Below are 24,545 nucleotides of genomic sequence, written 5' to 3' on the forward strand. Positions count from 1 at the left end.
TATTAATCACCCTGACATTTTACTTATCAGAATATATACTGATGTCTATAACAGAAGCTGTTGTCTGTATAAAGGTTACTTCCTTTTATTATTGAAAAGCCTCTTTATGTCTAGAAAATGTCACATGCTGGGCTTCCTAAAGGCCAACTTTCTGTCATCAAATAGTTTGTTCTGTCCAATCAACAAACATTATCTCATAAGGCAAAGCACACTATTAGAAACATTTGCTAAAAAAAAGTGAATTACATGAAGCAAAGAGAACAGAAATAAATACAATCATTGGAACAGCAAGAGGATTTATTTAAACATTAATGCAGTGTTGCTGTTTTACTTCATCAACTTTAAAAACAGAGATGATAAACTAATTGTGCCACGTGCAAAGGTTACAAACCGCTTTCTGAAACAAACCACAAGTCTTTTTCTTTTCTTAACTATTTTCAGCTACTGAGACTCCTTTATCTGCTGCTTGCATTCACAAGTGTTTCAAATCTACCCACACACTGTAAATAACGCTCAGTTCAGAGGGACTGTGAGCACCACTAAGCTTCTGCTCTGATTTCTTGAAGGACTTGAACACGTTATTGTTCTCATATTGTACATTTCTGCAGCAGCTCTTCTCCCCCTCTGTTCCTAAATGCTCCATTTTAGCTCCTATCTCTTTAAGGCCCGATTCCTGAAAAGCACAGACTGCTCTGATTGGTCATTCGAGCCGACAAAAGTGAGGTAACGTGGGTGCAGGTTGAGAGACAGCAGAAGTGCTCTATTGAGGAAATAATGGTTGACTGAGAGGAAGTTGTTCATTCTTTGTTTGATGGCGTCCTCAGCTAGCCGTTACACAGGTATTATGCAAATGTTTACAAGGTGACATAAATATGTGACGGAAGAAAAGCCAGGATTCAGATGAGGTGCTTCAGGTAGATAAGGAACAATGTTTTCTGTGGACCAGAGTAACTCCCTTTGGCGTAGACTTCTTAAGATTGCGAATCTTTTAAAAGCACAGAAAAGCAGCTATATAACATACAAGAAGAAAAGGAAAAATACGGAACCCCTGAGTGGCCAAAAAAAAACTCAATGATGTTACATTCATTGTTTGTTGTGCCACCAAACTCACGTCACACATCAGTGACCTTCCTCTGGTTGTACTACAGAACTTAATATAAATGTAACGTTACTGAGGTTTTTTCAAAGCATTTCCTTTTGCCGTGGTAATTTGTTGACGGTCCCTGAGCTCCAGCTGCACATAAAGACCAATGTAATGCATAAAGAATGGAGGATGTCTCATTTTGGGGAAGAAACGGCCGGTTGTAGGTTGTGGTCTATAGTACAATGTTTGGAAAGAGGTGCCATTTGATTCGCTTTGGCGTTATTGATGCTGGAAGTTTGAATCTGTGAATATCTTTCAAACTTTACTGAACTCTGGAAAGTACGTTGGTGAAAAAAATATAATGCGTGGGAACAAGATGATTTAACTCGTGGCCACAAGTTATTATCTCATGGTAACAAGTTGGCATCTCATTACCATGCTTTTTCTCTCTCTCTCTCTCTCTCTCTCTCTCTCTCTCTCTATGGCCACTCCGGGGTTCCGTAGACAAAACCCAAACAGCAGAGTATGGGCTCTTTACAGATATTTTGGACAGTGGAAACTGCTGGCTGCACACGCCACAACGTGTATTTTTTAAAGTTCACAAATTACCATTTAAAGCACATTCCTTTTCCAGGTTGGTGCCATTAGTTTAAAAGCCTATTTCTATTGCAACACTTTGATTTACCACCTGAAAGACACTTACCACTCGCAGCATGTAGTGCTCCATAGTTTGAGGTCTCATTTTCTGCAATGACTGGAAGGCCACTGACACTCTTGCTTTACTTTTGTTTAGCAATTCCTGTAAAGACATTAGTATGTAATATGAAACACAAACATCCTCCGACAGTAATTCTAAAGAAAACATTTTAGAAAATGGTATTTATTAATACCAGTAGCTGTTGATTGGTCTGCATATCCAAGTTCTCCTGGCTGGAGCTGACTGGTTGACTGGCTGCGTTTGACTGAGGAAAGAAAGAAAAACATACATTTACATAAACACATAAACTAGAAAGCAAAAAGTCCTGGGTGTGAGGTTAGGCGGAGCTCTGCTGGTCATAATTTATGTTTTACAGTGTGCAGCTCTCTACCTCGGCTTCAAACTCGGCCCAAGCAGCTTTGCGTTCTGCCTCGCTGAGCTCTTCCTCTTCTTTATGGTCCAGGAGGGATTCGTGCTCGTGGTAAGACACTATCTGGTCTTTACAGGTTATTAAGAGCTGTGCCAGGATGTTATCCTAACAGACACAAAAATGCCATTAATACTGCAAATTTGTTGTACAAGCCTTTGTCAGAGAGTTGCATGTTGTGTTTTAGTGGCGTCAGAGCAGAAATCTGAAAATAAAGAGACTTGAAGTCACCTTCGGGAGCAGAGAGGTGGGTCTCTTGCTTTTCTTGGAGTTTGGATCATCGAGCAGGTCTGGCTCAAATGTGTAAAGCTCTGTCAGTTCCATCAGGGTGAAGTGTCTCTCGATCTGCTGCTGATCTACCACTCGGTAGGACAAAGACTGCTTGGTCACCTGACGATCGTAGATCTTCTCCTCCATGGTGCCCTGGAGAAGAAAGTGATTACAGTAATAAATGCAAAACTCCTTCTCTTATTGTCCTGTAATTGTCCTGATGGACATAGTTTGAAAAGGAGGCTTTCAAATCACACATTATTCTTAAAATGTGCTTTTTCATGTGTATGTTCTACATCAGGGGTGTCGAACTCCGGTCCTCGAGGGCCGCAATCCTGCAAGTTTTAGATGCTTCCTTCTTCCAACACACCTGATTCAAATGATCAGCTCATCATCAAGCTCTGCAGAAGCCTGATAACGATCCTGATCATTTGAATAAGGTGTGTTGGAAGAGGGAAACATCTAAAACTTGCAGGATTGCGGCCCTCGAGGACCGGAGTTCGACACCCCTGTTCTACATATTAAGGTCAGCGTGACCCATTAAAATGAAGCCCTTCTGACTCAACTGACTCAAGGCACATGGTGCAGCTCAAGAAGCCTCACATTTTAATAAAAACCCACAACACTACAACAAAACTCATCACCAGACTAAACAGCTAACATTGATCAAAGCAGTCCTGTTTTAAGTGATAACTTATTAAAGAGCCGTGAGCTCACCTGAGCCAAGAAGCGGTACACAAACACTTGTTTCAGCTGGCCGAAGCGATACACTCTGTATATGCTCTGGATGTCGTATGAGGGGTTCCAGGAGGCATCGAAGATGATGACCCTGTTAGCAGCCACAAGGTTGATACCCAGTGAGCCCGCTCTCGTTGAGATGAGAAACAATCGGCCACTAAAATAAAGATCATTGAAGACAGAGAGAAGAGAAACTTTGTCATGACTCTGTCCAACACTCTGCCTCAGTCTTACTCCAGTATTGTTCATATAAATAGCGTGACAGTCAGATATTCTGTACCGGTTATTGGCAGCATTATTGAACTTATCTGCCCAGTCCTTCCGAAGAGTAGCACTGGTGGAACCATCAAGACGATAGTAATCGATGTTTTTAATCCAGCTGCCCTCTGTTTGAACAAAAATGAAAAAAACCCATAAGAGCCATTAAGGAGAACACTATCTAAATAAACTGACATTTTCTCTTCCACCAACAGAATAATACCTTTCAATGAGTGGCCTCTGGCACGGTGAGAAATGCGAAGGAATTCCTCAATTAGGTCTAATGAGATCAAGGACTGACTGAACACAAGCCTAAGAAAGCAAAGAAAGATTTAGTCAGATGTGAGGACAGCCAAGCGATTTGGTGCATTCCTTACAGTGTGTCTTCAAACATGCTTCATATCAGAAAAGAAACTTACACTTTATCCCCCTGGTACTCAGCCATTTTGAGGATCTCAAACAGAAGCATCATTTTTCCCGAGTGCTCCATGATTTTGGCATCACTGTCAGACAGCAGACATCTGTACCAGCTGTCATCTGGAACCTGAGGCGTCAAGTCGACAACAGCTTTCGCTCCTACACAGAATATAACAGAAGACGAACTGTAGTAGGGCATCATTTACATGTTACAGCATCAGAATATTAGTTACACATGTGGAGTTTTAATACCTTCCGCTGCCGGGGCATCTGTGGACACATCCGTAATCACTGTACTGTTGCCAGTGTTTGTCACTTGTCCTTCTCCATTCTCTTTCAGTCCACTACAACAGCACAAAAAAAAGAATTAAATGTTTTATGTCATATATATGTACAGTCGTCCTCAAATGTATTCAAACGTTCCATTAAAGAAAAGGAAAAATTCACAATAGTCACTCAAATAACTAGAAACTGAAAAAAGTAATAATAAATTTAAAAAATGCTAAATTATAATTTAGTGAAATAAGACATTGCTTTTGAATTGTGGTTGAAAAGAATAATTTAAAAAAACAAAAAACTGTTCTGGACAAATTAGAGCACTTTGCCGATGAGCAGTGGACCAAAATCAAAAAACCTGTCAACAGGAGCAGAAGTCTGATGGAGCGTTACAGAAAACACTTGAGTGCAGTGATTGGCTCAAAGGGTTGTTCAACAAAATATTAGTTTACGGGTCCCATCATGCTTGTTTTTTTTGTGTTTTGGTTTGTTTTTTCATATATATTTCTGTTCAATCACAATTCAAAAGCAATGTCAAGATTTTCATTAAAATTTTATTTATTATTACTTTTGTCAATTTCAACTTATTTTAGTGACAGCTGTTTTTTTCCTTCTTTAATGGGAGGTTATGAGTACATTTGAGGATGACTGTATATGTTATAATGTTATATATAAATTAATTAATCAAACAAAACATGGCTGAATGGCTGAGAACTGTAGTGGAGGTAGAACAAAGCAGTTACAAAGTGGTTTCAGAAAATATTCACACTTCCTAATTTCTTGTGACAATTTTGGTTGTTGTTCAAGAGTTGATCAACTTTCTGCCACAAATAAAGGCAATACCTAATTTTTTGAAATGTTTTACACATTTATTAGTCTAGGCATACATGTGCACCACTCAGCCACAACATTAAAACCACTGACACATGACGTGAATAACGCTGATTATCTCATGACAATGTGATGTTCTGCTGGGAAAGCTTGGCTGCTGGCATTCATGTAGATGTTACTTTAAGCATGGCTTTCTCACAGACACACAGACACACACAGGCCTTACCTCTCAGCTACGGTGGTTTTTGCATTTGTCAGCATGGCTGTCATTTTAACTTGATTCTTCTTTTCTAGATTTCTCTGTAATAAAAAAAAAAAAAGTACAGGTGTTAATCGTGATGTTCTGTTAGACTAAAAAGAAATTGACATGCATTCAGGGGGATTTTCGTACCTTCTTTTCTTTGTTGACGTAGCTGAGCTGAAGGCACCACGGATGAGTCCAAATGCGTCCGAGGGCCTGAAAGTCCTTGAACAGGTTTGCTCCAGCCCTCAGCTTTGCTTTAGCTATGGAGCCCACACCTGAAGAAACAAGCATGTCTACATCAGGTGGCTATAACATCTCTAAAACAGGACGGGAGGATGATGATCACATTGACAGTACACCTGGATGAATTAGTGAATTTACTATGAAATGATATGACGACATGTCAAACATTTGTCAGATTAAAAAAACCTTCATTCTAGGAGAAATCACACCAAACTCCAAAGATTATTTTTTATCTTTTTCACGTATATGCTCATTACTGTATGTCTACATTCCTTATAACAGATGTGAAGACAGATTCTTACCTGCCACATGGTCAAGATAGTAGCGGTATAACTTGTACTGAAGTGGGGAAACCCTCACTGCCAGCACATATTCGTGTTTGGGAGGCAGAAACTGGGTCAACTCTGAGTAATCTTTTCTCTAAGGAAAAAAAAAGTGTTGTCAGAGCTGGAATGTACAAAACAATACAGGCTGCCGCGTATTTGCATGAGTTTTTACCTGCACACATCCACCCAACATCGCATGAAGCACGTGAGCGCGCTTCTTCATGACTCGGACGTCTTTTGGTGTGGAGTCAGCGCACTGGCCGTTCTGGATGGGGTTGATAAAGCGGTTTCGGAATTCACCCAGTGAACCCAGAAGATTCTTCTTGATGAAATTGACCATGCAGTGGTCTGTGGGAACAACATATGTCTCCTCAATATAAAGTAAAATATCTGTGAGATCATCATGGCTGTACTTAGTTTACTCACAATGATTAAAAAGTGAAAAATAAACTGATTAAGTGTGGCAGTATTGGTTCATTAATGATATTTACCAGTACTGAGGAGTGTATTACAAGTAGATCACATATACTGTGTGTGTCTATACACATGAAATCTAAACAAATGGAAACTCTAACCAACAACTTCAAGAACCAACAGTTAAGCTCACATATCGACAAACTGAAATGCACAAAAAAACTTCAAATCTCAACAAAGGTCAGTTAAAAAAAAAAAAAGTCAACCACATTGTTGGATTTGTTGTGTCTTAGAATGCCATTATTCCAGTTTATACGATGTTTTGACTATCAGGGAACGCTGCTCAGAAAAAGAAAACAGATACAGTCAAGTCAGAAAGCTGAGAGCAAATCAAGCTAAACTGGGTTTTCTACATAGAAATGTTCCTGTTTTACTTCCCTTGTTTAATTGTGGGGACACAATTTACAGATTGGCTTAAAAAGAAATACTTTGTAAGCTTGACATCCATCTGTTATTCAATTTAATATAAATGTGCCACTTTCAAACTACAACACTGTCCTCTGTGTTCTCGTCACTTATAACATTCACTGTTTGAATTTATTCACAGCTACTAGGAGCCAACATCACTGGTCAAGCACAACATGTGGCCTTCCTCGTGTACTAGACCCCGAAATAAAACACATCTTCTGTTTGTCGTTCTAGTCTGACGCTTCTAAAAACATTAAAATTTGCTAATCTCTACTTCTGTTTCATTAGTTTATGATTTTTGTTTGGTTTGTTTTACATTTTTGTGCCCTACTCTCCTTTTTTTCTACTACAAGTATCTTCTGACACCAACACTACAGTAAAACTTCCTTGGAAATCAGATTCCGTGTGGTGTGACAGATGAGTGTGACTGATCATTACTGTACATCCTGTTTAAAATGGGGTCAGTTCTCATAACTCTATTCTTGAATTGTGTTCTTCAAGCCCAGTGTGACTCTATGTAATGTTTATTAGGAGATAATGGTAAAGACTTACACTCGACAAGGTTGTTTTGCAGCGGTGTGCCTGTTAGCACCAGTCTTCTTTGGGTCTTGATGGCATTCATAGCTTTAGAGATATTGGATCTTTCATTGCGCAGGATGTGCCCCTCGTCACAAACCACAAAGTCTGGACCTGAACGGAAAAAAGCGTTTTAGTGAGTAAAGGAAGTACAAACACAGCAGGACACATTTTGTTAAAACAACGCCATTTAAAAAGTGGCTATACCTGGATCCACCAGTGCGCTCTTTAACTCTTTCTTCCACTCCTCATTCTTGATACTATTGCCTAGCGACAGGATGCGGTACAGCTCATAGCTCATTATCATAACGCCTCCATGTTTGTGCCACTGCTGCAGAGCTCGGACTCTTTCCAGGGCTGACTTTGTTGTAGCCATTTCTTTCACCTGTAACATATTTGAATGTCTGAGTTGTGCTGAGTTGAGTTACTGGCCTTCTGATTTTACACATCTTCATTTCTGTGCATACCTTGACTTTCTCTTCTCCCATGTTGCTTTGCCATTTCTTGAACTCGCTGACCCAGTTGAGGATCGTATTAAGTGGACACACGACCAAGGCCGTTGTAAATTTCAGGTTTTTTGACAGAAGCACAGTGTGGAGGAACGTTACCACCTAGAAAACAAAACAATATGAATATGAAAAAATACACAATCGGCCACAAACCACGAAGCACAGAGAAGGAGAAACAAGAATGTGACAAAATATATATGAAGTTAAGGAAAACAGAAGCAGAGAATCCTGGTCAAGGAGCACTTTGTGATGGTGGGAAACCAGCAATATCTAATGTGACTTTAAAGTAACTGACTGTAGGACCAGTCAGCGTAAACAGGAACAATGTGGGTGGATGTGTGTGTATCTTCACCTGCAGAGTTTTTCCTAGACCCATGCAGTGTGCCAGTATACAGCCCGATCCCGGAGAAGAGTTGGCTTTCTTCACAGACTCACAGCAGCTGTCCCAAATGAACTGGACACCTGTTCGACGATCACAAGAAAGTTTTTGAAAGTTTATTCATGAACATTTTACAGCCATGGCGTGTCACACACCACACAGATTTCTTCACTGAATGATGAGGCAAACACCTTTGCTGTATGTAGAAGTTAAAGCTGGTAAACCACGTGTCAGAATAAGTGCATTATCACCGTAACCAGGAACTTTACTAACTAATGCTGCTACTGCCTCCAGCGTGCCTATACTGTGCTTATTAGTGAAGCGAGGTCCTCTTCAGTGTGAGTGGAAAAACAGAGCACAAACTGACCGTCCACCTGATGAGGCTTCAGTCTCGTCACCAGGTTCCCGTGCACCTGAACGAGAGGATTCTTGGCCTCCTCGTCCTGATCCAGGACCAGCTTGGTTGTGACGGGACAAACCACTTGAGACAGTTCGTCTTCTATGACAGTTATCTGGAAACACAATGCTGTACAATCAAGATTTGGTCTGTTTTCTTCCTCCCCTTAAAAAAAACCCAAACATCTCCTGACAAGTGCTACTGTCAACAACACAACGTTGATGTAACGTTCTTATTGTCATTCATCAACATGGCATCTGCAGAAATCTTAGTTTTTGACTTGTGTAAACATTTGTTGTAACAGTTACAGTGAAGGTTAATGGCTGGTTTGCAGTACCTCTCTCATGTCCTCCAACTGTTGATCCCTTTTTGCTAGACGCTTGCATCGTTCCTCCTCCTCTCTCAGGGCTTCCTGAGTCTCAGCACGGAGGTTCTCATCGTCAATGATTTTGCGGATCTTTTTGCGTCCTTTGGGGGTGCCTTGACTCTCATTTATTTCCTTTTCTGTGTCCTCTTGATCGCTCTGCTCAAATACAGAACATTCCAACAATTAATATGACAACTTAATAACAAAGCTATTTTTCTTTTCCTTACCTCAGGGGCATGGTTCAAGAGGTGAGCAAATGCAGATAATATTGATAAACAGATATGAATAAGTACACAGATACAACATCAGTTGTTACCTTTTCACTGCTGGAATCAGACAACCAAATGCAGGTATGTTGCGTCTGTACCGGATTAAAAGATGCTTCCCCTGGAGCTAAACTGGAGCAAAAAAAGAGGAGAAAAGAAAGTTCGTATTTGTACACAGTATATGTTGTATAAATGTAATTGTACAGATCATTTCTGCAGTACCGGTAGTCAATATAGGACTTTTATTGGATGTATGGTTTAGGTTGTAATCTTGCCAGTGTGACACAAATGTGTTACATTTAGTTACACTATTCATCAAAGCCAGAAACTGTAGGGAAAAAAAGACTGACAGATTTTCAAAAGACAAACGGTCGGCTGAAAAACCTAATCAACTTAAAACCATGGTGTATTATCAATGCTGCATTTACACAGAGCAGAGAGGAGGCAAGTACAGAAACAAATTAAAAATGTAAGAAGTAAAACATCTAGATTTTTTTACAGCCACTATTTCCCAGTATTAGTAATACCTGGTGGCATGTGGAAAAATGTTGTATTGCTAACATAAATAATAAAAGAAATGCAACTGTTCTCTTTTTTATAACTAATGGCATTGTAACTGTGTCATGCACAGAAGACATTTTGGAGTTCTGCTTCCAGCCATGGCTGTGCTGTTCCAATAAAGGTGCCGGACTTAATACTGCAGTGAAAAATGAGCCCACAGTCCAATAAGCACTGAGATGCTTCTTGAAGTTCACAGGGTTAGATGGTAGACATTCAGTGTAAATAATGTATATTGCTAATATTTACAAATATCAAGGAAAGAATGGGTTTAATGCAAGCGTGTTGTCATAAATTTCATCTTAAACTGGACTTGATTTTTACTGTGTGCCACTGTGTCATCTCTTGATTGGTAATGGTCTTTTGTTGTTGATTCTTCTGACAATATTTCTCACTCTATACTTATTTAGAGTAAAGCTCTTTTTCCTTTTCACTGCAGATATTTTGTTTTGTAATGGAAGGAAACGCACTGGTGTATTTGGTAATATTTCTGTATAAGGCGGGGTAAGATTATTTCTAAAAAAGCTGAACTCATTTTATAGGTATAACAGAAAAACCAGACCACCAGAGACTTTTTGTTTTGTTTTTGGTGTCATCAATGGCAGCTGAAACGAATGTACCTTTTGAGTCCATCTTCACCAGCCTCATCCTCTGACTGACTCAGCTCCTCACTCATCCCGTCTTCATCCGACTCATCACGGTCTTCACCGTCAGCTTGACAGAGATCAAAATCAGACATGAGCACGAGGCAGATATTCACTGTTCAGACTGATCAGTTTCTTATGCCATAGGTGCACTTACAGCTCAGGTGTCTTTTGTTGGCTCGTCTCCTGCTCTCCTGCTTTCCTTCTTCTGTCTTTGACACGACCTTGTCACTCGATGCTTCCTCATCTAAGGTGAGTTTGAGTTTGATGAGATGGTGCCTGTAGTTGGGCCCATCAGACTTGGTGTCAGATGAATCTGAAGTCAAGTCTTCCCCTGTAGCAGAGACACATTGGATCACATTTCTCCTCCTTCACCACCCAGAGTAACACAAAGGGCCATGAAAATATTGGTCCATCTATCGATTTCAACTAAAACTGTAATTCTTGTGCTTATAAAGAGCTGCACAAGAGAGAAGCTAAAAATGTAATACTTAGAAGAAAAATGGCTTACCATTCTCATCTGTTCCTTTATCCTTATTGCCTTGTCTGACCTCGTCGTCACCCTCCGACTCAGAGTCCTCCTCCTGTGTTTCCTCCGCCGATGAGATATCATCACCCGAGGAGTAGTTGGCTTTAATTTGGGCCAATAGCATTTTCTTAGCGATTCTTTCAAAAGTAGAAAAGAAGGAAAAGGCACCTGAAGTTCATTTCATGATCAGTAACATCACCTTCAGCTGGATATCTTTATACTTAAAATACCTAATACTTAAAATCACAATAAAATGTCACAACAGTTGGACCATATTTAACAAAAATCCTGATTTACGAGCTGGTCAGGTGCCAGTAGGTCCACATGTTGTTGGCATTAAAAAGAAATAAAACTATAAATCTGATCAGAAAGCTCAAATTAGTCACAACTGGTCAGCACTGATCAATACTTGAACTGATTTTCCATTTTAAAACTCTGCTCGTCACAGACCAGTTGAAGTGAATCCACCAACACCGAAAACACAAATTTAGAATAATAGCATGAAAGAAAAGATAAAAATGAGACAGAGACAGATTTCAGAGTAAGAATTTATTACAACAAACAAGTATTCTTCACAGAAAAAAGAAAAACAGAAAGACGTGTTCTCTCCTTCCATCATTTTTTCACCTTTAGGAAACTGGGAGTGAAACTTTTTTTTCTGACAGACATTTGTCAGTTTGTTTTTTCATGAGAAATTAAAATTACATGGATTTCTAAGTCATCCAGTTCACTCAGAGTCAAAGAGCAACAGTCTCTTGAGCTGTCCAGAAGGCAACATACTCACACTACGCGCCAATTAACGTTGTCTCAGAAATGGGACCAAAAAAAACATGGGACACAAAAACAGCAAATTACTAACAAAGCCGGCACATAAATATTTATTTAAAATTAAACATTACTTTAGCGTTCTTTTTTTTTTTTACCTTCTTTAAACTCCAGTGGAGTGTAAAATTTAAAAAATGAGGAACCTAATAATGCCCATAATGTGAAAAAGTTCACGATAAATATGATTGGCTTCAAAAGGTAAAAAGTTTATGGTTTTAATACCACATGTTGTTTTGAACAATCATTAATATGTACAAGTAGTTACCGTCTTCAACCCTGTCTACATCTACCAAGGCTAACCGAGTCAAAAAGTTTACATAAGACGTGAGTCTGGCTCGAGTTTGTCTTCTGCTTTGACCTTTTCTCACGCACAGGTCCGATCCTGATCTCGGGAAGGTGTGTTAATGCAGGTCGTCGGGTTAAGTGTCATTTCTACTGACATTAAATCTAATGAGAGTTTGAGAGTAAATGACGTATTACAGTATAGCAATGACAGCACCAGGAACAAATCAGAGCCTTGAATCTCCTTTGATATGTTTCAACTTTGAAAAAAGACGCAACAGAAAAAGCAGTAACACTGAAGAAAGTCAACATACTGCCACACATGAATACGGCCTCACTGCCACTGGTATTCACATGCTGTGTGGTTTTGAAAAGCATATCACAGTTCTCTTCACGTTTTAGCCCAGCAACCACAAACGATGTAAACACTACATTTCTGCTGACCATTTTTTTTTCTCAAGATAGAAGTGTGCTATCACTACAGCTAGAAACAGACTACAAGGGGGGAAATAATTAGTTGGTTCCGATAGGAGGCTACAATATCCAAATTTAAGTGATTGTTGCCTAACAGCACTGCATTCACTGCTGTGCTGTCAGAAAATCCAACCTGGAAAAAGACATGAGAAACAAACATGGATGTCATTAACGTCATAATGTAAGTTTGGGCACGTTTTACATTTAAACAGTTGTCGTTTCACAGCCCACTCTCAATTCTCAGATATACAATTAACATTTACGAGCACTGACCGTGAAGAATTGTTTTTGACTGCATTATGTCAGGAAAAAAAAAACTACGTCTGGTTCGCCTGTTAAGCAGGATGTAAGTGTCCGCAAGGTTAAATGTGGTAATAACTTATTCATTAGTTTTAATGGTCAGCAGTAATGTATACTCTGTGTATAGAAAGTGGGGCAAAACATAAATACGACTCGCTTTGGACAAGAGTCGGCCAAATAAATACATGCACGGTGATAATAAAATTGTGATTAACCAGGACAAGGTCTCTGGAAGGGACATTTCAGCAGTTTAGGTATGAATGCAGCGTGACAACACCATACTTTCTCTGAGGAAAGCTGTTTACTTGGTACATATCGCACATACAGCCGCTCCTGGCTGAACTGGCCCCACACACTAAAGGTAAGAAAACAACAGACTGATTTTATTTTATTTTTCGCTTTGTATTAAAATTGTCACTTTGTAATTATACGTTTTGTATCAAGAAATCTGTGCAGAATATGTGGCATCGCGTCCAATTTTATGTGTCAGTATTTCTAATTAATCTTGCCTTACTATAATACTCTGGGCTCATCCTTGAGCAGCAGTACCCGGGCTCCAGACCTGCATATGCAACCTTTAATTTTTTTTTTTAAGGTGTGTTAAAGTTCAAATGTAGTCGCATTCGTGAGTGATGATCATTAAGCTGTTTTTGGTGTCGCTCTATTCGGCTCAGGCAGCTACTGCATTAGCCACAGTGGCGGAAAGTGCATTTATTTCTTCCGTGGCCTTGTAAAATCACTTGGTTTTTAACTTGGACAAATGTGACATTAGATCAACTTATTTCCCTCACACACCTGTCTGAGAGCACTGCAGTCACCAAGCAGCAGCTACCGCAGCCTGTACTGTGAGGCATTAAAGGAGCATCAGTAGTTTCTATTGATAAGCAAATGCTCACGTGCGACTATTGGAAAAAGTTAGTCTGGAGCCCTGAAGACCAAGACTTCTGTCACCTCCACTGTACAGGGGTGGTGTAGAAAAAAAAACAACCCTGTGTGCATGGCTAGACATTACTGGAGGTACAGCAGTGGGAAAATATGTGCAAGATGTCAGGAAATCTCTGTTCCTGAAAAAGATTAGGGGGGAAAAAAGGACACCTCAGCCCTCTAACCACTACCATACCCATTTGTATGTGTGCAATAGTGTATGTTCCCAAGCTAACAGCTCTTTGAGCAGCTGTATCTGTCCTTCAAAGATAATACTATAAGATAAAAGCAACATAAGGCCAGTGCTGCATGTGTACAAAGTGAATAGTAAAATCATTATTATATTAACATAAATACATATTACTGAAACAAAAAACAACCCAGGAGCAGTTCCATCCACTATCGTAAAAAACACATCTACCATCTTGGCATTGAGATATTTTAAGAAACAGCACCTTGTTCTCTTGTCAAAGAAGCCAATAAAATAATCATGAATGTTTTAAATGCATGCATGTTCACAAATTCTGACTTCATTCAGTGTCAGAAAGGCATCCAGTGAGTGTCAACGTGCCGTAAAGGCTTCTCCAGACAACATTAGGTGCAACTGTGGGAGTGTCTGTGATGTGTTGGGTGCAGTGTTAAACTTTGGTCTGACTCCTTTTGTCGTAAAATCAAGTAGTTTTAAAAGAAGAACACGGGTTATGAAAGTCTTATGTCATCATCCATAATGGTGGCCAAGTGTTAGAGAGCCAACGCTTTGATATTGATGCCAAGCACCACACAAGAATCAAGTAAGAAGTGCCAACTGAAAGGCAACACAATTCACATCGACTGCAGTGGGCAGTAAGCTTCATGCTTAGCATGATTTGCACAAAACTCAAAACCAGTGGAAAGAAGTTTTGAGTTAACAGCATTCAGAAAAGTGTTTTCAGGGTATTTACAAAAGATTTGTAAGCTTAGAGAGGTTCCGGTTATTTTGTTTGCTGAACAGTGAGAGGAGCCTCGTAGCAATCCCTGAGATTTGCAGATGATTACAAGACCATTATCGTGGTCTTTTCTACAGCAAAGGTGTCAGTCAGACTTTGGCATAATGCATCAATAGTGTGGCGTCAAACACTGGCCCATTTGTGAAAAGGTGCCTCAGCTTATGTTCAAGTCATGTGCAGGAGAAAAATTGCAAAATATATTTTGTGAACTGAAGCTAAGAGGGACCTGCAGACAAACAAAGTCACTTTGGTGCCTAAAAGAATTGAAAAGTTGAATGAAATAAATCTAAAGTGCATTTACAGAGCCATGTACGTTGCATTGCATATTTTATTCTTTTTTAGAAACGCTTTGTCATTTTATCATATGTAGATTATAATTCAATTGTCACACCACAACTGTGACACATGTACGGTAAATTTAAGAGCAGAACATCAAAAAGGTGAAGCATAAAAGTTTTGTATACGCTTACAACTTTGCAAGCCTTTCCCACCGTTTGGAAAAACAAAACACTGATCTGTGTTATTACGGATTTATGAAAACTGAAGACAAATTACTTCATATTTGTATTGTTTTAAATTGAAAAATAAGTGCAGACAATCTTGCAGGCAGGTTTCAAACTTTATACTTCACCTGTAAATAACAATATTCCATTTACTTAAGTTAACAATCCTGCTCAAAGGTGGACAACAGTTCTTTGTGCTTTCTGTAAAAACAGAACAAACAATATGCTAAAGCTCAGCACTTTCTAAATATATATGAACACTGTCACTGAAAACAAACCTGTGCTGCATTAACAGGTTGAGATGTAAGGCAAATAAAGTTTTATTATTCGTTCAAATATATGTTTGGATCTCCTCAACAGCAAAGTGCTTTAACTGTAACGTTTCCCATTTTTCAGCAGCTAAGTATACCAGGAAGAAAATAGAAGCAGGGCATACAAGAAATAATAATAATAATAATAAATTCAGTTAAATTGTGTCTCTAGCATTTACATATATACTAAATGCACAAAATAAAACATAGACAAGCTAAGCAAGTTGCTTATCATTCACAAAGCTGTTAAAAGCAAGCTTTATTCTTACTCCTTCATAACGTGGGCCCTTTTTCTCACAGTGTATTTCTAGAATGTGTATTTAATTGCAGGGGCTCTGCTGCAGCTACGCTTAGGTCTCGTTTGAATAGACTGCAACTGAGTCCTAATGACATGAGTGTTTCTAGATTTTGCACAGAGGTCAGGGTTTGCAGTTGCAGCCTTTCTCCCACACCTAGGGTGTTTGACAAGCTCTACGTCCAGGCTTTTTAAACCGTACCTATTTTCTGGATCATCGTCGTCTTCTGCTGCCCACGAGGGCCCAGACTGCTCCTCATCTCCTACAGAAACAAACAAACAGAGATATAACATTTTTAGTGAAGCAAGTGGTGTTGTTTCAGCAAAGAAGTAAAATACATCAAAAACGGGGTGAACTGTAAACTGGATTATACTGACACACCAAGAGAAACATCAGACTACTTTATACATCAGAAATACACAGACTGCAAGGTCACAGAATTGCAAATGTACAAGTAGAACGTGCCACTGACTCAGCTGAGACCACCAGCGCCTAAAATAGTGGTCCCTTACTGAACGTGGTGCAAATATGGTAAGCAAGATGGTGGCGCGCAAAGGTGCAGCAGCTTTTGGCTCTGCAGTATGGTGGTTTTTTGTATATATGCTGGTATGCGTGTGTCCGAGCTTTGTCAAGCAATGCGTGTCTACAGCCGGCAGGAATTAATAAACTGTGGATTACAACACCTGCCTTGTTTCTTTTACGTTGTGTTTTATGTCGCATGTTTTTTATGATTGTGATGTGGGATCCACTGTGTTTGGTGAGGATGTTTTAGCATTTTAATATCACTGATTGGCACTCGCAATTTCAATGTATTATAAATAAAATGACAACAAAGACATCTTTCCTTCTTTCTTTCTCTATTACCCAACTTTTCTTCTCTGTCAAAGTCTGTCCACCTCATACATGGCAAAGTACTTTTCTATCTGAATTCCTTTTGCTAACATGAATTTTGACTCTGGTGTCTTTATGGTGCAAACATTATCAGAACCATACAACCTTTTCACAGCAGATATTTTGACTTGTCATGACAACTCTCTCCACATTATTCCCACTGGTCATACAAGCCCACTAACAATTGCACCGTCATACTCTCATTGCAAATTCACGCCTTCTACACCTGTGCGCAAGGGTACATGCAACGTACATGTCATTGTTTGTTTATGTCTACGAGGGTCCACACAGATGACTGCACGAAGCCCAAAATTTGAGCAAATAAGGTGTTAAAAACAAATGCTTGTTATGAGGAGAGACAGCATCAGGAGATTCTCGGTTATCCACACCTTTTTAAAATTAATTAGCTCAAGTTGTAATTGGGTCGTCTGAGCCGGACTTGGGAGGAGCAATGATTTACAAATGCTTCCATCTACGGCGTCCACAGACAGTGTGAAGTTACACATTCTCCAGTAATCCTGTGCAGACTGCCTCCTGCGCTCAGCACACCTTTGGAATTAGGACTAACACGGTGCTACAGCCCCGTCTGTCACTACTGCTCTATCCTATAAAAAGTACAAAGTGACAGGGAGTCTTTCAGAAACATCCACAGGAGACCTGTGCGCCTTTCTGTGTTTATATAAAGGGCAATGCCACCATCTCAGTGCAAACCGGCACATACCTACTGTAGTAATAATAGAATCATGTTTGTGTTCAATCTCAAAGTCCGCATTGGTCTACGCTTTGGGACATGGAAACAATTAATTGGCCTTTAATATGGAAACTACTGACCTGTAACAGTGGACATCCACACAACTGTGTATCTTTAAATTACAATTTAAATATGAATAATAATCATCTGTCTAGCAGGAGCTTAGCTCAACACCTTACGTAATTAAAACCTGAAGATCTATGAGGAACTCTGTGCATGTTACATTTATTGTTTTTGTTTTTAATGCAATGAAACATCTGCATAAAAGCAGGTTTTCATCTTGATGAGACAACATGAAACTAGCCCCTGGGCTACTATTATTAATAGCATGGAATCATGGTGATTACTTCTAATACCTACTGACAACATACAGTGTAGGTCTCACTATACATAATGATAAATGAACAACTCACCCGATGATTGGTGGAATGCTGCTGCTCCTAGTAAGGCCACATCTTCTGTGATTGGCTTCATCTTCTGATCACTTCCATCACTCCCAGAGTCATCATCTTGTTCATCACTTGATGACGACGATGACTCCATCGCTTCCTGACGAGATTTAGCCTTCGATTTCCCCTGTTGTATCCTCCTTTGCTTTCTAGCCACACCTTCCTCCTCTCTTTTGACGAGGTGCGGCGTCCCTATCGACCTCAGCGTATACAACTGTTGCATTTTGGCCTGCGAATCTTGGTCATCACTAGAGGAATCAGTCCCACTTTTCTGGCGAGCTTTGACTCTTCTGTTGCTCGAGTCGGACTCGGGGGAGCGGTCAAGCATCTTGCGTTTTCGGCGCATCTTCTCTGGTGACATCGGAGTGTTCTTAGTGAGCCAGAAAAGACATTTCTTGGCCACCTTATTTGGCGAACCTTTACCACCGTCCTCGTCGCTCTGGGCTTCATCCGAGCTTTGTGTCATAGCTGCTCGCTCAAGTAGAGCAGCAGGGACCTCGTCCGAGTCAGAATCATCTCTTGCTCTGCTCAGACTTTGTTCTTCAGTGTTTTTTACAGGTACTGTGTTGGGGGTCTCCTCAGCATCCGAGTCACTGTCACTATCTGCTGCTGAAAGAGATGTTTTGGTCTTGACATCACTTGGTCGGCGCAAGGGAGTTGTCTTCACACGAGGAGACCGTCTATTACCATGTTCCTCTTCTGGATACACAGATGCACTCGAGTTGTCATTGCTCATCTTACTGTCAGCTTTAGCACACCCACTATCGTCATCTTCTGATTCATGCTTTCCCCTTGACTCCTTATCCTTCTTGTGGAGGTCTTCCTCCATCTTTGGGGCATCACTGGATTGCTCCTGTTCCATAGCTACAGGTGTAAGTTGTACTACTAGTTTTTTAGACATATCAACCCCACTTTCAGAAGTCTTTAAGCTAATAGTATTTGTTCCGAGTCTGGCTTCATGTGAATCCATGCCCTTGTCAGTGCAGTCATCTGGACGTCTCCCATCTGTGAAGCCCTTGGAGTCAGAATCATTGTCTTCCAAATGTTCAGCTGCCAATTTCTGCAAGTTGCTCAAGCATCTTTCATCAGAGATATCCAGCTCTGTGTCCGCAGCTGTTACAAGTGTATCAAAATCATCGCTAAGGAACTTCTCCCAAATGCTCAATACATCCAAGTCACTGAATTCTTCCTTAAGGCTATCCTCAAGTGCCGAAAGTGATTTTCTCAAGCCCTTGACTACTGTCAAAAAAGAGTTCAGATACAGATTACGAACACCAGGCGTTTGCTTGTTTGTTGTAACAGTATGAATGAAATTGACAAATGTTTGGTTTAAGGCGTTTGTTGAGTCCACTAAATGTTTGGCCTTTTTGGTAATGTCTCTGGAAATCTGCAGCGTGTTGTAGTGGAACACCACATTACCATCCATACCAGTGTGATCCCACTTGTGCAAGGGATTGCTTTGCGGCAATATGTGGTAAAGTTCAGATTTCCCTGGCTCCACTCGATTCCTTCTGCGGTGCTGATGCCACAGACGCTCCATGTTCTCAAGGACACTGTCGCAAGCCACCACCAGGTCAAAAAGGGGTTCTGGGCTGCACACATAGCAGTACCATTTGCTCTCCAAGATGCCTGATAGTTCCTTTCTTCCTAAATTTCTCAGAATACACTTCTTGCAGAAAGCATTACTGCAGAAGTCACAGCAGATCAAGTTGCCTCCTTCAGCACACCACCTGCATTGGGAAAAAATAGGACATGATGTCAATACAGGAGCTGAAAGCACAGTACACATGAAGTTAAGGAAAGCTCTTATACTTCAGTTAAAACAATTAATGCTGTTCACATTACTAGGTCGACCCTTGCAAGAAATCCTACCTGCACTGCTCATCCATTCCATCTCCATCCTTGCTGATGTCATCACTTGAATAATAGTTGTAGCAAGACTGACAAAACAAAAGATTTAATTAGACAAACAGTATATTAAAACATGAAACATGAACAAGGTTTTTTTTATAAATACTAGATACTCCAAATTCATTAGAAATACCATAAATAAATTAATAGCTGTTCAACTACATGATTACATGCTTCCAATGAGTCTTTGAATCATTTGCTTCAAATACAGCAAAGTGTTTCATAAAACATCTTAAGATCAAGGATCTTAATATTCATCTCTTTAATGTCTGTGACAGCTGTGTTTTGTATATTTACAGATATATTTATGTACGTAGCATCTGTGTGAAGATGAAACGATAATGGCTGGGTGGCTTAAGTGCACGTTGACTGAAGTTTGCAGTCAGGTTCCTCATCATTTTTATATTTGTTTGCATTATATAAATGTGTTACTGTTTTGTTCAATATGGTACGCAAAACTAACAGATAAAATGGCTCAGACTGCACATTTAAACTGTGGAGGGATAAGAGTACAATGAAATACATTTAAGTAAATCTGAGTAGCTGTTCTTTTCGGGGTTTTTTTTACATTTACAGGCGACTGTCTCACATTTCTTTAAATGAACCCAACTAATCTTTACTTTAACCGATGGTCATGTCACTGCTCATACTAATCAAAGAAACCCTCTCAAAGCAAACAGAACTAGGACAGACCCTTATGTTGTCTTCAACATTCTAAAATATGAGTTGCTCCACAGACAATGAATACAGCCTCCTTTCAAAGTCGCACAGCTCGATGCCCCTGATGATCGCTTTAACCTCGATGAAGAATTATAGTAAGCTCCAAATTATAGAAATTTTGATTTGTTTCTGACATAATAAGCAGACTCACCTTGCAGATGAGTACTTTCAGAACTGGATGTCGATACAAGGAATCTTTCCGGAAGTGGTTAACTTGTCGGCCACATGCAGTGCAACTCACAATTCCCACGTGTTCAACTCCTACAAAACAATAACTCTATCATTAGCAACAATGTGGGTAGAAATATGGTTTGCTGAGCTGCTCGTCTTATTCAGTCTTTACCTAAATCATTACATTTTCCTGGTAAGATGCACATAAGCAAGACCACTTCAGGATACAAATACTTGACAAAAGCAACAGAATGAAAGTGAGGCACGAGCAGAATAGGCTACAGGTCAGCTCTCTCACAGAATAGTGAGCAAGGTGCCTTTAGATAATCAATGAATAATATCCCTGATATTTGTCTTATTTCTGTTTCATGTGCTGCTAACTTGATTGCTTGATAACTGAAAAAAAATGTTGCCAAAGCTTATCATGATGTTGTGAGCATTTTTTTGACAGCAGCGACTGACCTCCACGTCTTCTTGAAAACTCTTTCCGAATCACGTTGGATTTCCGGCTGCGAAACTCTGGACCCCTGAAATCATCTCTTCCATTGTCAGCAGCCTCAGGCCTGACCAGTACGGTACCTGTGTAAGCAAAACAGAATGAATCCAGGATATTCCATCATTATTAAATATGGAATTATAACCCCAAAGCTGGGGACAGAGCCAAAGATTTCATACCCCCTACATAGTAAAATACACAACACCTCGATTATGACTGAACTGTGACAACCTAAATGTAGTTTTATGTCTTAAAGTCAGAGAGGAGCACATATAGCTACTTCAGAAATGCAAGATAAAAAGATAATGAATAACACACTTTGTGAGTGGCATCCAAAGTCACATAAGTTTTTATGCAATGTGGTATTGAAACATTGAATATCAATCAATTCATATTATTGCAGCTCAGTTTGTGAAAAATGGTTATTGGGGCAGAGTAAACAATCCTATTTAGACTCAAAGCCGTCATGTGACAGCAGTGCAGAGCTCCAACACTAACCTTTAGGCAATCTGGTGACATCGAGGTGACCGTTTGTACTGACTGGTAAATCCACGTCCTCGCTTTCATTTGAGTCCCCAGATTCATCCACTCCAGAGTGCTTTATGACAACTGAAGGTTTTCTGTAATATCAGTGACACATAAAATTGAAATCCTGGCCATCAGAAACATTTCCCACAGTCTGGCAGCCTATCAGGACAGTGACAAAGGAGCCACGTACAGGTACAGATGGTGTGCATTATGACTGAAATACATTGCAGTCACTGTAGTTGAACATACAGTATTTTTTTGGGAATTGGCAGGATTAAACATCTGAATGTTAAATCATCACAGTGTCATACCCTGGTGCACTATCTGTGCTTGTCTGATTTAACGGAACATCAACTCACCTCCTGGAATATCTGCTATCCACACCTGCCTGCAAAACAAGACAGTTTGTTGGTTTAGTTCTTTCTGGTAGCCATCACTGCCTGTTTTGTGGAAAAAACTATAATGGCAAAGTTATAAAGGGGAATATAAACATTCTCTTTTTAAGAATAGAAAATTCAGTGAACAGAAAGAATGGGTAATTATGCAGAGAGTTAGACTACTATTCAGACAAACTTATAGAATAGCTCTTTATTTGATGTAGTTCTGCTTTAGACCACAGCTGTAGAAAATTTCTGAATGCAACCAAACTGGGCACTGAATCCAGCTAAAGTTACTGACACCATTAGTGCCACCAGCAGTGTACCCAACTTGGTAAGGGATATGACAAAAACACCCAGACGTGTTCAGTTACCTCTGTCAGACCATGCCCCGGTAAATTTCCCACAGAACAGCTCCTGTTCGGCAAACCTGTAAAACAGAAGATCAGTTAAAAATGTTGATCAGTGATGTAAAGATGATTAAAACGTTTACATTACTAAGCATTAGATTCATGAAAATCAGTACCATCAGCATCGGAGGTTAATGTGCCACTGCCGTCCTCAACAGCAGAATGAGCCAAGTACTCATGAAGCTTGTTGACCAACACATTCAGCTTACTGGTAGAGGTGCTGCAATGAAGAGAAAAGAGCACAGTTATGGTAATATCAGTTAGTAATTAGTAGCTGGGTAATTCAGTAAAAATCCTGATTTGACACTAAAAATAGAAAGTGATTCCAATTTTTCTGGCTGATCAAAAAGTGAAAGCTTCACACTCACTTAGTTTACAATTATGAAATATCAAGTTTCACAAAATATTGTCTTTCTCCTTCCAAGACCAAGTAATGAATAAAACCCAACAAGACTGTCTCATTTCAAAAGTTCTTTAAAATACAGCCAAGCACTGTCGTTTTAACCGAACCCCACAGTGAGTTGTGCATTTCTGAGTTGCTGAATGGAGCGTTCGGATTGTCCCTGTCAACTCAAGCAGTTGATGTGATCATATACCTAGTACATATTTGTGTTTAAGTGGTTACATAAACATATTGCATATTATTAGTCCCCACAGAAGATAAAGAGAGAAACCTGGTATCAACTGCAATGTTGTTGTTTTTGTTCTTATCAGCAGCCTGCACATGGCTGCAATGTTACAGGAAAATCTAAGTGATAAAGACATGTTTACCATTAACCAGGTACCATTAACCTACCAAATATCTATTCTGTGACACTGTGAAATGTCAAAACTCCTACAATAATCTCAGGTATTGTGAGCTGCAGTGTTTTGTTGACTTTTGAGGGCAACTTGGAAGAGATGTATTTGAGAAAACGTGAATTCTATGTTGTTATTGTGTGTGCAGAGCTACATCTTATTTTACAGAGGTTTAATCTGGCCCTTGGGTCCCTGAAAAGATCCACCTATGCAGGACCCATGTATCAAAGGAACCTGCCTCTGAGCTGAGAAACAGCTACTCTTGTACCTGTCCACGCCACCAGGACATTTTCTACAGACTGAAGCAAAGATCATAGAGTCCTCAATGTTGTCCAGTACTATGTAGATTATATCCGTTACGTAGACTGTCCTCCTGATTAGTAACACATGCTGTGGCTAAGGGGAGGTTTTACTAATTCAAGTCTGATAACTCTTTCTGCAGCATGAAGAAATTGTTTGGTGCCCTGTTGTGCAGATTATGAAACTTAACATAAAAACTGACTTTACAAACTATTGATAGTTTATTGGGTAACGTTACATAGAGTCCAAATTACTTCAGTTTAACACAACGGCCCTGCATAAATTCAATTCCACCTTCAAGAAAATGTTATGTTTCTGTGTAACAAAAAGATAATTTATATTATTTAGAATTAGCTAATGCCCTACCCTAGTAAACAAATGATTAGAAATCTATTATCTCTCAGAATAATGCAATTTATATTCCAAAGCATCCAAGCACAACCTTAAAACGACTTAAAAGATCCATCTATCTATGTGTTCATGGCAACGGAGTGATTTTAGTTGGTTAGCGAGGTTACGTTTACCTCACCTAAAGTTTGTGTTCCTCTGAGACATCCAAAATATATATTTTTCAATTTTACAAACCCTAATGCATTACACTAGCCTGTTAATATTGTGCTACTACTAATTTCAGCGTTAACTATTAATTGTTATCAGTGGCATCACTCTAGTTAGCTTAGCCACTAGCTGTTCAGTTAGCCAGTCGCTAAGCTAGCTCGCCTTTATACTTGCTGGTGAGGATAAGCAACCGCATTTCAAACCGCAGGTTTTACCTCACTGCCGCTCCAGACATGTCGCGAAGCAGGCGAACAACCAAAGCCGTTCAAGTTCCTATGTTCTCACAATACCAAAATTATTTGGCAAAAATATGGCGCTCAAACCGCGCTTCGCACATACACTGTATCCATCACAAACACTGAGGGG

At 39.7% G+C, this 24,545-nt stretch overlaps 1 protein-coding gene across 1 annotated transcript; it reads right to left on the reverse strand.

The window, feature by feature from the left end:
• Positions 1-1,563: 1,563 nt before the first annotated feature.
• LOC103366314 (transcriptional regulator ATRX-like) lies at positions 1,564-24,532 on the reverse strand. Its single transcript, XM_008294005.1, has 34 exons — positions 24,395-24,532; positions 22,640-22,743; positions 22,488-22,543; positions 22,096-22,124; positions 21,707-21,828; positions 21,175-21,291; positions 20,693-20,802; positions 19,783-19,850; positions 17,875-19,640; positions 16,021-16,081; positions 10,901-11,055; positions 10,547-10,723; positions 10,366-10,459; positions 9,238-9,319; positions 8,892-9,077; positions 8,525-8,669; positions 8,131-8,240; positions 7,737-7,880; positions 7,477-7,654; positions 7,246-7,383; positions 5,984-6,159; positions 5,788-5,905; positions 5,390-5,517; positions 5,225-5,298; positions 4,144-4,235; positions 3,894-4,050; positions 3,698-3,786; positions 3,497-3,602; positions 3,196-3,373; positions 2,440-2,631; positions 2,173-2,316; positions 1,975-2,046; positions 1,788-1,883; positions 1,564-1,650 (listed from the first exon to the last, which is right to left on the reverse strand). Exons 1-34 carry the CDS (start codon positions 24,412-24,414, stop codon positions 1,564-1,566), a joined length of 5,571 nt encoding a protein of 1,856 aa, XP_008292227.1. The 5' UTR covers positions 24,415-24,532.
• Between the last annotated feature and the right edge of the window lie 13 nt (positions 24,533-24,545).

The sequence above is a fragment of the Stegastes partitus genome, unplaced genomic scaffold (genome assembly GCF_000690725.1).
Source record: "Stegastes partitus isolate 25-593 unplaced genomic scaffold, Stegastes_partitus-1.0.2 Scaffold928, whole genome shotgun sequence".
NCBI lineage: Eukaryota > Metazoa > Chordata > Actinopteri > Pomacentridae > Stegastes > Stegastes partitus.